This window comes from Haliaeetus leucocephalus, unplaced genomic scaffold (genome assembly GCF_000737465.1).
Source record: "Haliaeetus leucocephalus isolate CR32 unplaced genomic scaffold, Haliaeetus_leucocephalus-4.0 Scaffold217, whole genome shotgun sequence".
NCBI classification, from domain to species: domain Eukaryota; kingdom Metazoa; phylum Chordata; class Aves; order Accipitriformes; family Accipitridae; genus Haliaeetus; species Haliaeetus leucocephalus.
Window position 1 is genome coordinate 12,158,004 of NW_010972653.1, and position 15,184 is coordinate 12,173,187.

Consider the following 15,184-nt stretch of genomic DNA (forward strand, 5'->3'; position numbering starts at 1 on the left):
AATCTCTGCAATTTGAGTTAATATTTTTCGGACGCCGTCCCCCCCCCCCCCCCCCCTTTTTTTTTTTTCTCTCCAGAGAGAAGAGTCTTTTGGCTGTTCCATGACTTTGAGTTATAAAAGCAGGTTCTAGAGACATGATTCTGTAAGTCTTGGACATGAGTAAACATAAAATAAATGCCTTTCCTAAAGTCTGAATTATGTTATGGGGTAAACAGACCTGATGCACATGAGGAAGAGTATGAGAAGGAGAAGGAACTCAGAAGCTTTCCCATAGTCCCTGGACATCAGGGCAAAAGGTCAGGCCACGTCTGCTATAAACATGGTGAGGAAAGTGCTTCAGCTGCTGACACTACTGTGCAGGAAATCCAAGTGTCCTGTCCCAGAAACATCAGGGCTCACTGACCTGCTACATCTAAGGGCAAAGGAGAGTAACCCATGTTTCTAGTTGCCTTGTCATGATGCTTGCCCTGTCTGTATTTCTGATGATTTCTTACTCCCTCCTGAAAATATCACACTTCATTGTGTGATTCTCCAAGTAATTTCCTTTGTGACAATCATGCTTACTTTTATTGGAATCTCTCACCAAATGCAGAGTTTAGGTGTGCAATTTATATTTTCTTATGGATATATAACAAGCACTAAACAAGCATGTTTAGTGTATTTTGTCAGTTATTAATTAATTTTGAGTGACTGTATTCTGCTGAATCCTTTGATCAAGTAGTCAAGGAATTTGATCAAAGAAAAAGTAGAGACTAATTCTTGGTCAAAGGGATTGGGACAACACAAAAATAAGAAAAAAACATTTCATTTGTTCATGTGTGAACATATCCTACAATAAGATATTTCTGACTATCTGGTACAATAATTACCTAGAACCTCAGATCAAAACTGAAAGCTATTTTTGATAGTGACTCTGAAAATATAGTGAAACATAAAGTCCCTTCCCAAAATAGATTAGAATTTAGCAAGCCAAAGTTCAGAGGGAATATATTATAGTTTATCTGACTCTACCTGGTAGATCAGTACTAGCAATTTAATGAGTACTATGACTTTTGTTCCAGTGTCCCATCCAATTATATTGTACTACATTACGTCATTATATTACGGTTTCCCTCTTAGACATATTTTCCTTTGTGAACCACTCATGAAGTTGAGCTTTCAGATTGTTGCCAAGATTTCATGTTACAGCACAGAATGGTTCCTATAAAATATATACTAATACGTGATGTTATTTTTTTTTTTAACCCAGGTTTGTTGTTCATGGTTTGGAAACTGGAGAGCAGTACATCTTCCGTGTGAAAGCTGTGAATGCTGTAGGATTCAGTGAAAACTCACAGGAGTCGGAGGCTATAACAGTACAGGCAGCCCTTAGTAAGTATGATTCTGTGTGAGTCAGCTTCTTGTTTCTTGAATGAGTTACATATTTTCAGCAATCAACTCCCTTGGTCTCATTTGCTATAATGGTACATTTTGCAGCCATCAAGCACATCCCCTTAGTGATGCTTATGCTCTGGCATGTGCTGTTCTAGAGAAAAGACATTGTTTAAAAAAAGTTATTTGTAATGCCTGTTAGAAATACTGGGTCAGATTCGCTATAATGACCATGTTGCCTTCTGCTCCTCAGCTGTAACAAAGAAACTAAATATGAAGTTAGACAAGTAGCTTCTGGGTGATCTGGAGTGGTGCAAATCAGTGTAGCACAGAATGTTCTCCATTTAGTAGAGTTTCAAGAAACTTTTTTACTATGTGTCTGAACCAAACAGAAAATTCCCTTTAGCTGCTCTGGGTTGGAGCACAATCTACCTCCTCTGGTACCCTGCAAACACAATTTCAGTGTAAGAACAATCCGTTGTGCAACCTTCAATGGGAGTGATGCACACTGCGTGAAAGGCTGGGTAATTACTTAGAAGAGAAAGTACACGGAGCTGGGCTACTATGGTCCAATTTTCATTTCTGCACAGTTTCAGTTTCATACTGAAAAATTTAAAATAGAACACCTTTTCTCCACCTGAATGGCCTCCACCTCTTAGAGAAGACCACCAATAGGCATACTTGTCAGAAGTAATAATCTAAAAGATTTATAATTCAGAATGGCTATTAGAAGATAAATTTGGATGAGAAGATACTGACAAACTTACTTTATTTGATTTTTTTAGGAAAAAGTGTGTCTCATATGGGTAGGTGGTGCATGGACACTTGTACATATATCACCCCTATGTCGTAAATGTACTTGCACCTTTTATTTTGTCACTGTGTGTTTCAAATATGTGGGTTGCATGGGGTATGTCACCAAACACAGAGCACATGGATCTTACACACACTTACAGGATGTGGATTGCTTGTATCCATTTTGGCCTTAACAGGAATTTAGCGGGACTATTTATAGGTGACTTACATTAGCATGGACGGAATTTTTCTGTAGTTTTGTTTTAAGAGCATTTATAGGAGTTTGCTGTGGTCATTCTTATTTACCAAGAAGTGGTAATAATTGCAAAGGCCATGTTTTATGGCCTCTGAGTATGACGCCACATTTGAAAGAAAGAACAAAAGACCAGTTCTGCTGATTACTATCTGTTTTCATGCTGATCACTAGTACAGCTACAAGATCAGGGACTGTATTAAAGGCCTCTGCTAACGTATTCTTTTCTGAATGAGGTAAGTCACATTCTCTCAAGTTATGCTGGTAATTCAACTGAAAATATCAGATGAGCTTTAGGGGCAGGAGCTTAGCCTGTACTGACTGCAGCACAAGAGAGTCAAGAAAGGGCTAACTCCAGGCAAACTTTCATGTACAGACGACAAATACAAAACTGTGCTTGCTAGAAAGGGTGTTTGCTAGTAGTACAGGTGTAAAAAGCTCAGGAAAACAGTTTTCTTCCTAGAGATGAAGATACTTTGGTGACATTTCTGCTACTGCTACAGATGGGAGTAAACTCATGCAGGTAAGCTCATGAAGGAAATGTCTCTTCTGCCTCAACATAGGTTAAGCTAGTGAATGTCTAAATATTTTCTATTTCTATTGTTTCAAAAGCTTCCACATTTATGTTTGGAGATAAAATTAATGTTGATTAGCAGCTTTATAACTACTTTGTTACCGATATGCAACTGCTAGCAGTACGCCGGAGAAAACAAAAGCAATACAAAAAGTGCTAAACAACTTCTACACTGCATTGTTTTAGACTCTGTCCTAACACTCAGGTTGCTTATTTCCTTATAGCTTGTCCGTCATATCCTCATGGTATCACACTTCTGAACTGTGATGGTCATTCAATGACTCTTGGCTGGAAAGCACCGAAGTACAGTGGAGGTTCACCAATCCTTGGTTATTATATGGATAAAAGGGAAGCTAACCATCAAAACTGGCATGAAGTAAATTCTTCCCTTATTACCAGGACAATTTATACGGTTGGTGCTTTTTAATCCTTATCCTTCTGGAGTTGTTTTGTACTATTTCTTTGCTTTTGGCAGAGTTCTACTTTCTTGCACAGAAATTCTTTAAATACTTACTACAAAAAAACCAGGCCCGTCCATTGTGCATTTTGGAATGTAGCAAGCCTAAAAACTGGGGTATAGCATCAGTGCCATCCCCTGCTATGAAATTCTAAGACCGATAAGGCCATGCAGATGAGGAAATTTTTGAGGAAAAAGGTGTGAAGCACATTTTTCACAAAGAACAAAATGAGCTATAAAATGCTTCATAAACTATATTCATTAATGAGCACTATATGTATCACCACTGTAATAACATGCAGAGAAAGGATGGAAGCATTTAGCAGGATAGAAGACCATGCTGTCTGTAGAACTGCAGACTTGTAAATGACATAGAGATGGGCTGAGGACAAATATAACTTTCCCTGTTCTTACTCTCAAAATCTGCCTTCAGCTGGAAAGGGAAGTATATTAACAAACATAGCATTATGCCTCATCGCCTCCTTTCCAGAGTACCAGAGAGATGATTTTAGTTTTGAAATAAATTACTTCCGGTTGCACTTACAATGTATTCAATGTTTCTTAAAAAAAGGAAAATTTTGATGTGAACTTCCATGAGGAACGGTTAGGAAGATAGGATATAGCAAGTAATTAATCAATCTGATGCTTGTTAAGTTAAACAATCAGATTTTATTCCCAAATTCTTCTTAAAATTGTTTCCACAAGTCAGCAACTTTCCTATAAGCCTCAGGGCAGAAGTAAGTCTTTAGCAGATATTTGACACTAAAGTAGAAAATAATGCTGCAGATGAGCTCAGGAAGAACGTTTCATGCAGAGAAGGCAGCCGGTAATACTCAGGTGTATGTATGCTTGTGAGGGAGTTTATGACTGGCATCTCTGACATAACAGATGGATGTTGAGAAATAAAAAGGGTGGGTAAGATAGGCATGAAAGGGCAATACTAAGCAATGCTTTCCAGATATTTTCATTTTTAAATGTATTTGTAAACAAATGAGTAATGTAAATTAAGGGAAACCATTCAGAGTTTAATTAATTGGATACTTAAGTCTCAGTCCTGCCAGTAACTGTATTTGTGCCTGAAGGTGCATCTTCATACATTAGTTTGAGTGACTGGAATCTGAAATACTGATGGGAAATAACAGCAAGACAGCTTTTAGTAGCACAGAATATTTTATGACATGCTGCAAGCGGAGAAGGCCCTGAGATATACAGTACAGTATTGGGCAATCACTAAAGGTTTAACCCTCTCTGATTAAATAATTCTATGGGAACCCCACAAATATTCTTTCCCTTAAAAACCTGGGATCTCAAAACCATTTTTACAGGCTGAACTGTTATTCTTTCTTGTGAATCACACTATATATAGTTTAGTTTATTTATATAGTTTATATATATAGTTATAGTTTATTTATTAACGAAAATACCAAACTGTTCAGTATCTCCACTGGAAGTGCTACTCTCAGCTGCCTCTTTCTCTTGGGACATATGCTTAAATATAACTTTGGGAAAATTATGCAGAGGACCGAGGTGTAGAAGCCTTGTTTAGTGTATTTAGGTGTTCTGGAAGAGGAAGGATGGAAGAGGGCTGCTACCATGAGGTGCTCAGGGTGTCAAGAAGATTATGCCTTATAGCTTGTCTACCTTGACCTCAAAATCTGAGATGGTGATGGACTCATTAGATAAGTCAGGGTTCATTTATCAGGGACATTTGCAGAGGTGTAGCACGGATTCTGGTTATCTTATTTCCAGTGCTTTCTTCCTCACTTTGTAAAGGTAGGTAATATTAAGAGAAAGACACGTACAAGCCAGAAAAAATTACCAAGAGAATCTTTCCCAGAGTTATACCAGCACACTGTGGAACTAATTGGATTGGCTTTTCCTTTAGTTTCCTGTTGTTTTCTTTTCTTCCCTGGTCAGTCCACTATGACCTCTTTAGACCAAAACACCATTTGAACTCTTACTTAAGTGAATGGCTTATGAATAACTATTCGTAAGCAATGCTATTTCATTCATAAGCAAAGGTATTTCATGTTAGAACACTCACCCATAAGTATCTACTAGTGGTTATTCACTGAGCGGGTTCCCTGGACCTTTGCTCTAACCTTTTACAGCCTCTCATGCCAATATATTGAGTGCTGTTATTCCTAGGATGATGTGGCTGAAACATGGAAGTACAACATATATCTCTGCCGTGTGTTTGGTTTAAGAGTAAAATCTTCAAATTAGATCCTTCCAGTACTCCAGCACAGCAGTAAGGCCTGATAATTATTTAACCAATGCTTATTGTCCTGGTTTCAGTTGGAATAAAGTTAATTTTCTTCCTAGTAGCTGATATAGTGCTGTGTTTTGGATCTAGGATGAGAATAACGTTGATAACACACTCATGTTTTAGTTGCTGCTAAGCAGTGTTTATACTAAGTCAAGGACTTTTCAGCTTCTCATACTGCCCTGCCAGCGGAGGCTGGAGGGGCACAAGAATCTGGGAGGGGACACAGCCAGGAAAGCTGACCCAAATGAGCCAAAGGGATATTCCATACCATATGACATCATGCCCAGTATATAAACTGGGAGAAGTTGGCCAGGGCACACAGCAGCTCAGGGACTGGCTGAGCTTTGTTCAGCGGGTGGTGAACAATTGTATTGTGCATTGCTTGTTTTGTATATTCTATTCTTATTATTGTTACTACTACTATTATTATTATTTTCCTTTCCTTTTCTGTCCTATTAAACTGTCTTTATCTCAACCTGAGGTTTTTTTTTTTTTTTGGGATTCTCTCCCCCATCCCACTGGGTGGGGGGCAGGGAGTGAGTGGCTGCATGGTGCTTAGTTGCCAGCTGGAGTTAAACCACAACAATTATTTTTAAGTATTTAATTTATTAAAAGAATATAAATCATAGCTTTTGATATGTTGAATTGTTTTCTCAAAAAAGGTAGAGGATCTGACAGAAGATGCCTTCTACGAATTCAAAGTTGCTGCTGCAAATCTGATTGGAATAGGTCAACCTTCAGATCCCAGTGAGCATTTTAAGTGTAAAGCCTGGACTATGCCAGAACCTGGTAAGCCTATTAGTTCCTCATGAACTTCACTTCAATATAAACTCCTTAAAACACAGTCAGGGTAATGTTCCAGCCAAACTCTGCTGGATGTCTTTTGGTTAATTTCTGCCATATTACCTGTTGAGATTGCCATTGCTTCTGAGATCTCCTAGTAAAAGCTACCTCCACATCCCGACTAATGACATTGAATGTCCTGGGAAGTGGGTGACCTTTATTTAGCTTGCTGAGTGTCTCCTTTCACTGCCCACATCAGCTCAGAGCAGGAAGTCTTCAGCCTTCAGACTATCTCTATCAGCTCTTCACCCTCAGTCCTACAAGCTCCACTTCACCCTCAGCACCTGTACAACATATAGGCATCTCTGCACCATAATTGCAGTCTATTAAGAATATTCCTGGAGTTTTAGACTCCAAAAATATAGTTTTCTGCTCATAAATAAGACACAACAGAGGCCTGTTTCTTGACATAGAGGCAAGTAGCACCGTGTAGCTCACACTTTACAGCTCAAGTCTCCCACTCTCAACTAGTGTGCCCTTATTCATGTGTTTCCCCTAGATTCCCCTAGAACCTAGGTGTTACCTGAGAGATTGTTATTAGCCAGGTGTTAGGACAAATGTGCTAACAAACATACAGTAGGAATGACTGCGTGCTAGTGCTTAAACCTGTGTTTAGGTTGTCTGTAATTTAGCAGTGTAGATGCAGCTGAAGACTGTTAATTGCAATGCTAACTGTAGAAAATGTTAAATAAGAAGTATTGTGAATTCAGGACCCAGGGCAAAATAAAGGTAAACTTTAGCCTACCTCATGTGAGCATATGAATTTGTGCCCAAATGTTAGACATCTAGGGAATTGGTTCCCCTCAGTAATGCTCAAGTTCTGTAAATAAACTATGAAAGGGTTTTTGAAGGCCCATTCTGCTTATTTTATACTGCCCTCGCTCATACCAAGCAACACTTTTGCTGCAGCTATTTCTGATGTCTGGTACTGATTTGCCTAAACAAAGCGTGTCACAGTACAGCCCGTAACAGAAACACAGGCACCTACCACTTTAATATATTTCTACCTTCTTTTCCCCAAAATGCTGTAAAATACTGCTGTGTTGTTAAATCAAGTTCTATTTATGACATTGAGCTTTGGTATGCAATTAAAGATCCATTCTAACACTTGTTTATGTCATCAGGAGCTGTCTGACACCTACACACATCTGTTTCATGCATAAATGTTCATGCAGTTATGTTCTCAGTAACGAAAAAAAAAATCCAACCCCTCAATCTGGTTTTGTAAAACTATTGGAATTTTCAGTGATTTCAAAAAGGCATAATTAGCATAAGGCAGCAGGAAAATTTCAGTTTTCTTTTCTATGCTATATGAAAAAAGTAATTCTTGCCTGGAACAAGAAACAATTTGGTAAGATCATGGAATTGTTTGCTAGGAAAGACTATCAAATGTCACCCAATTCAACTTCTTGCCCACATGCAGGATCAGCTATACCTATCTTGTTGACAGAGGCTTGTGTAATCTATCCTTAACGACTTATACCTATGAAAAAGTCCAGGTTCTTTGGATAGGATCTGTGCCTAATCTTACTATGCTTACAGATTAAAAGTTTTTCTAATATTCCTGGATCTTTCTTCCTGCAATTTAAGCCTGTTTGCTTCTTGTCCTGTCGTCCAAGGACATGAAGAGTTTATTCTTTTCCTCTTTGCAACAGCTTTTCTATGTGTTTAAAGACTTTATCAGACCCCTAGCTTTCCACTTAAATTAACAAAAACCAGTTAATGCAACCTTCCCCATAAATCATGTGTTCCCTATCTCTAAATAAATAAATTTTTGCTATTCCTTGAACTTTTTCTAGTTGGTTCATATCTTTCTTGAATGGCAGGGTGCAAACTGGAGACATTATTTCAAATAAAGATTTTTCAGTGCTGATCAGAGAAATGATAACTCCACACCACCTACAATTATTTGCCTGCTTACAAATCCCCTTTTATTTGTCTTTTTTAAAAAAATTACACCGTTATGCTAGGTTCCAAGTTTACTTCTTTTTAATGCCCAGATTCTTTTCTGCAAAACTGCTTGCCAGAGAGTTGTTCTCTGTGTTTTCTAACTAAATTCTTCTGAGTTCATAAGTCTTACCTTCTGGATTTAACGACATGGCAAAGCTGTGAATAACAAAATGTTTAATCTCCTGACCTTAACTCCCTTTGTGTTAATTACATTTTCTTATATCTTGTAATATTTAGTATAAATGCATCATCCGTGGAACAATTATTTTCCTTAGAGAAAGGATCTGTGATTTATACTCTACAGTGTTTTCAAAACATCAGTGAAATTGCCTAGTGTGTAAACAAGTGAAGATTATCCTTCATTTTAAATGATATATAAAGAAATAAAATAAAAGACACTTTCAGGAAATGAAGAGAGTGAAATTTCCATTTTCATAATGAAGAATCTGACCTTTCTACTCCTTGGCTGATTACATTGTTCTCATTATGAAAATACTTGAAACAGAGAGTATTGCATTCTTCCTGCTTAAAAAAACCCACCACAAACAAACAACCTCCTCATCCCCTCCCAAATTGCCAAACCTATTAAAATACTTCACAAGCTTTTTTTAGAATAAGTTTTTAAACAATGTCATAGCAATAATGAAAAGAAATAATTGAGATTTAAGACTGGGAGAAAGAGGCCAACCCTCTTCCCTGACTCGCTGAAGATACTGAAGACTAATGTAATGTGACTGCAGTATACTCCCAGTGTCAACGAAATATTCTTCCACCTTTTGATATGGAAGGGAGGTTTCCTTAGAAAAGCCAAAAAACCCTTGCAGGATTTCCCGCATGAGTGATGGATTCCTTGCCCAGAACCCATAATTATTTCATCCTTCTGCAGAACTCTACTCTTAGGTATCTCTGTGAGCCTCTGTGAGTTAGCAATGATAGCTAATGAATTATTTTGCATGACTTCAAAAAAAAATGAAACATCTGGGGTCTCAGAATCCTCAGAATAGAATATACTTCATTACACATTTTTTTCTACTGTCCAGATTTCTAGCAGGTGCATCTGCCAGTGGAATTTTAATTATCTGTGGGTATGTAGACATTTAGGTTGGGATTTTTAAAGACCCCTGAGAGAAGGCTTTAGGCTCCTTGAAAATTGCAGTCTTTCTATGAGAAATCTAGTATTTATCCTCCAAAGGTCTGCAATAGGTACTTATATGTTTCTTTTCTGAAATGTGCTTATCCACTATGGAGAAACACTTTTCTACTGTTTTTTTCTGTATATTTGCTGAATATCATCCCTTACACACTTCATGTTCATTCATTACTCATTAACATCATGTGGGCTGGAATGGCAATCAGGTTTATTTGTAAGGTTTTTCTACTCTTCTTTATTTTAAATGGTGAGATGTGTTGTAGGGAAAAGTAATATCTTAAATTAGGCCAAACTGACAGCACTGAGAAAATCCCTAAGTCTCAGGTACTTTCAGGGTTCCTTACTCTAAATTTAAAGCACAAAAAGGAAGCTTCCAGCTACATAATTTGGCTAAATATCAGTATTCTGTCACGGGTGTTTTCAGCATGGTAGGAAACTGTTACAATTATGCTTTATAGTCTACTAGTATAAATAAATATTAAAGGTATAGTAAAAAATAAATGCTACAAGTTAAACTGAAAGACACCAAAACAGTTAAGTGAAGGAGAAGGAAAGTATAGTGGGAGAACATAACTGGATAGCTGCAAACGTATGAACTCTCACTTACTCATAGAGCAGCAGGATGTTTTTGGTGTAAATAGTTCTCCTAACAGATATCCTCTTAAGAAGTTCTTCTTGGCTACTGTTTTCCACATCACAATGAAAAATTCTTCTGTCAGGGAACAAGAAACCTGATCCAAAGTCCACTGGTACCAGTGGGTTTTGGATTAGTCTGATGGATCATGGTTCATGTATACCAACAAAAAATAAAAATCCTGGTGCTAAATTATGAACCTGAGTCAGGCTCAGTGAAGCAGATTTGATGTAGGGCTGGTGAATTAAATAATAGACAAGAAACCTCTGTTGCTTGTTGGAAAATTTTAAACTGCATGGATTTTCCACATGAATAACTTTTCCTTAAAATGGAGTTACTGAGATCTAGCTAAGAATGTATGCTTCAGAATACTAACGTCACTCACTGCATAAAACAGGTATTGCTGTACACAGCCATGAAGGGAAAACAACCAAAATACCACATATACCAGGTTTATTGTTGAGAATGAGATTTTTGAAAGCAAACAGAGTCAAAACAAAATTAAAAAGTGGTGCATTTCAGCCTCTACAGGGCCAGTTTACAAAACTGTATTATATTGAAGTGAACTTCCAATATTTGAAATATTTTAGGTCCTGCCTATGATCTCACGATTTGTGAAGTTAGAAATACATCACTGGTTCTTCTGTGGAAAGCTCCTGTGTATGAAGGCAAAAGCCCTATTACTGGGTATTTAGTGGACTATAAGGAAGTAGATACAGAAGACTGGATCACTGCTAATGACAAACCTACTTCAAAGCGCTATTTTAAGGTAACATTTTCATCAGTTAGTGTTAATTCAAAACTGAGTTCTAAAAACATCTGATTGAGTACAACAAAGGTGTGTATTTGAACTTGGGCTTCTGCTAACATCTTCATATAAGTAAACAAAAGAGTTTAGATATTGTTTTTTAATTTGGCTTTGCTCTTTATCTTTTTCAAGGTCACTGATTTACATCAGGGTCATACCTATGTTTTCAAAGTTCGTGCAGTGAATGATGCCGGGGTAGGCAAGTCATCTGAGATATCTGAACCAGTGCTTGTCGAGGCACGGCCAGGTAATGAACTTTTTTACCTCCTCTGCTTCTAAAATACTGAAATACTTAGAAGTGAATTTAATCAATCTGATTTGATACTGTAGCACAGGTAAGTATTTCAAGAGTTAAGAAGCTCTTAGCCTTAAAAATTAAAGAAAAAATCATGTGGATACAGAGGTACTGTCAAGAATTTTTGCTTTATTTACTGCAGGAAATATCTGATAATCAGTTATTTCAGTTTTTATTCTCAGAAACAAAAGTGCTACTTGCTGTGAGTGAAAAGAAGTATGACAACTCATTTATTAATGCTTCAAGAGTGATAAAAGATTAATTTACTTAAATTGTTCATACATTCTCACATTCAGTTTCATTTTATAGATTCATTTCTTAAGAAGAATTTATTTTAAGTATTCCTTTTTTTTGTGTAGAGTAAGAATCTTGCTAGTATGTGATGCTGAGTCAGCATATGACATAAACACGCTTCAAGATCTGCAAGAAAGATCAGTATCTGTTAGTGAAGATGGACAAAATTTGCATGGGCTTTAGTAACTTCTGAATTGCAGCTCAAAAGAAAAATGCAGCCTTGACATTTTTGTTGATTCCTATTTTGCAGGAACAAAAGAAATCTTTTCAGGTGTGGATGATGAGGGTAATATTTACCTTGCTTTTGAGTGCAAAGAAGCTACAGATGCATCTCATTTTGCGTGGGGTAAATCATATGAGGAGATTGATGATTCTGATAAGTTTAAGATTGAAACAAAAGGAAATCAGTAAGTCATGCCAGTCTATCAAATTATTAGAAGTTTGTCCTGTTAAAAATCTCAATATCATGAGAAACCCTGCTAATTATATCCTTCTTTATCGATGATTTTAGTTCTAAGCTGTACTTCAAAAATCCTGATAAATCAGACTTGGGAACTTACTCTATCTCAGTTAGTGACACAGATGGGGTTTCATCCAGCTTCGTAATGGATGATGAAGGTAAGGTCATTACCATCTTAAGTCTTTCTTCATTTTACCACCTCAACTGCACTAAAAATTGTCCAAGAAAAAAAAAGAACTCCACAACTCTCACATTCTTTCCTATGCATTAAGGAAAAACAAAAAAGACTGCACAACAGGCTTTGTGTGATTGCATATTTTTCTGATTATCACAATAATGAAAGTTTGGATAACTTAAGGAAATATTTTCTTTAAAAAAAAAAGATAAAGAATATGACCAATTATAATTGTTTTCTTTATGCTGGGACTATAATGTTGTTCGCAAAAACCTGTTACAGTGTCAGTTAAAAGTCTAAAAGTGTTGCTTTTTTCACTGTGTTGTGAATCTCTTTCTCTAGTATTTGAGTTTTGCTGTGCTTTGACTTCATAGCCTTTCACATCTTATAATAATTGGTTTTCTGTTAGCTATAAAGCTACCATCAGATCTGTGCTTACCAAGGACCCTAATATAGAGACGGACCTTGAGGCTCCAGATACAGTTTCATACAACGGAGGTGCAGAGAATTACTAAGAAGAATGTGAGAAAAATGTTGTTGCTTTAACTAGATCTGAATACATAGGGTTAAATTATCCTTTAGCTTAAATTTAGATTAGTTTTGCTTTATTTCATTGTAGGTATTTTGTTTCATTGGAGTTGTAATGAATTTGCTTCAGTCTGACTTTGGTTTAGCATGAGAGGTGCTGAGATGAAAGGCAAAGCGGGGGGGTGACTTTACTATTTTTAAATAGCACAAAAATTATTTTGGTGCTTTCCCAGTCCACAGGCTGTGATTGCTATGCACAGTTCCTTAAGCATGAAAATCCCTCTACTTACCTTCTAAGTCATTTAAGGAGAGGAGATGAGACTGAATGTGAGTCTGATAGTAGGCAGGACTTTTATCACAGTATGAAACATGTCAAACCTCCCATTCAAAGTAGGTGTTGAGAAGAAATCCATGTGCAGACACAAAAAATATGGTTGTCCGGGACATGGACCATTTATGTGGACTCTTAGTCATTACCAATATCTGCTTCTTCTAGGGAAGCTAAACTTGTAATATTTTTAATTTTCCAATGAATACTGTAGGAAAAGACAGATATGCATTTGCTCTTGATAACTTCCCTTTGGCTTAGTTGTAAGGCATCACTCTGAAAGCTGTCTGTAAGTCTTGTCACCACCAGTCCTACCTTTGGAGGTTATTTTATAGAAGACCACTAAAGGTGTTTCCCATCCCACACTTAGCCCATGTCTTCCCTGGTCATATCTGTCACTCAAAATTACATTTTTATTTGTACTGGATCTATGAGCAAGTGTTAGATTTTGCACCTCTACACTGAAAACCATTATTTCACTGCCCATTTACTTCCTCAAATGCTATAAATTCTCCTGTAATTTTGCTAAATCCTCAACCATGTCATAAATGCTTGCTAATTTCCTCTGGTCTTTACATTATCTATAAAGTTGGAATTGGCAGTAATGTTAATCTTCCAAATCTTTATTAGTAATGAATATGATAAATAGGGTTAGTATGAAAATCTAACAAAGTGGTTTCTAGACTCTCGCACAACCTTCATGAGGATTTAGTGCATTAAATAGGACTTTCTGTACCTTTTTCAGACTAACCTGCCCTCAGTCTTGTTTCCTGCCACAGTAAAACAAGCTTTTCAGGTACAGTGTCGGAAAGGAAGTCAGCAGATAAAGGAACCTCAAACACTACTTAGAAGCTACTGTCTCCCATCTTTCATTTAAATCCCATAGAGAATTTAAAATAGGTTTTGTTCTTTCTTTAGATTCTTTTGCATAAGCCAGTGTGTATGAAAATGCACAAAATAGGAACACTCACTAAATCCATATATCAGAATTTTAAGTTTCTCAAATGTTATTTTTTAGTCATCACTTTCTGAAGAGGGTTAGGTATTTCACATATAAGACTTAAGGAGATTATCTGCTGATGCTGATATGTACCTTCTTTGACACTTGTTTTCTGACTGTACTTTTCAGAATAAATTAAAACATGAGTATTTTTCTTAATTTCAGAGTTTGAACGTTTGTTGGCATTAAGCAATGAAATAAAGAATCCAAGTAAGTTGAAGATCTGAATCTACTTGATACTTCTAGAAGAAATATAATTACATACAAATGACTGGAGTTCCGAAAAGGTTCTTCCTGAGACAAGGGCAGGCTAATTTTTCATGGAACAACTTGCTTCCTTATCTTTCTGTTCAATTAGAAGAATATCAGTTTGCATTTAATAAAATCATCATTGCCTAAAAGTCTTTTGAAGTTTGACAATAGACTATGGGTTGCTACTAGCCAATTCCTTAAGCATTGTGCAAACTATAAGGTGTAAATTCTTTTCTCCCTTCGAGAAATTAATTTAAAAATCAGCCAAAGACTGCATTAGATGTCTTTTCCCTGCATAAAGTTTATTCTATATCCAGCATTCCATAAATAATAGGGAGATACTAATATTTTACAGTAGTCCTTTTTCTCACAAGGTTTCATGTATTATTGACTTTTGATTGCTTTTCTTGCTACAGCAATACCTCTGAAATCAGAATTAGCTTATGAGGTTCTTGACAAAGGAGAAGTTCGTTTCTGGATTCAGGCTGAAAGTTTATCACCAAATTCTACCTTCAGATTCGTTATTAATGATAAAGAAGTTGAAAACAGTGATGTAAGTACATATTAAATACTATATATATATGTGATTTTCTTTTATAAACTTACATAAACTTTTATGTATTAATAGGTATACTATTTTTATAGCTGCTTAAAAACATGTTATTAAAAGTCTGATAATAACTGAAAGGAATGCCAATCTTTAACTTGAATCTTTTTTGCAGTATAGAATTCCTGTTGCAGAGTGAGA

The 15,184-nt window shown here is 36.5% G+C and overlaps 1 protein-coding gene across 1 annotated transcript in view; it reads left to right on the forward strand.

The window, feature by feature from the left end:
* The window catches only part of MYOM2 (myomesin 2), a 79,880-nt gene that overhangs the window by 41,512 nt on the left and 23,184 nt on the right, over positions 1-15,184 (forward strand). Inside the window, exons 17-25 of the mRNA XM_010566736.1 lie at positions 1,250-1,371; positions 3,218-3,405; positions 6,382-6,508; positions 10,887-11,065; positions 11,237-11,351; positions 11,944-12,100; positions 12,205-12,311; positions 14,350-14,394; positions 14,853-14,989. Coding sequence (XP_010565038.1) covers positions 1,250-1,371; positions 3,218-3,405; positions 6,382-6,508; positions 10,887-11,065; positions 11,237-11,351; positions 11,944-12,100; positions 12,205-12,311; positions 14,350-14,394; positions 14,853-14,989 — 1,177 coding nt within the window. The remainder of the gene's footprint in view (positions 1-1,249; positions 1,372-3,217; positions 3,406-6,381; positions 6,509-10,886; positions 11,066-11,236; positions 11,352-11,943; positions 12,101-12,204; positions 12,312-14,349; positions 14,395-14,852; positions 14,990-15,184) is intronic.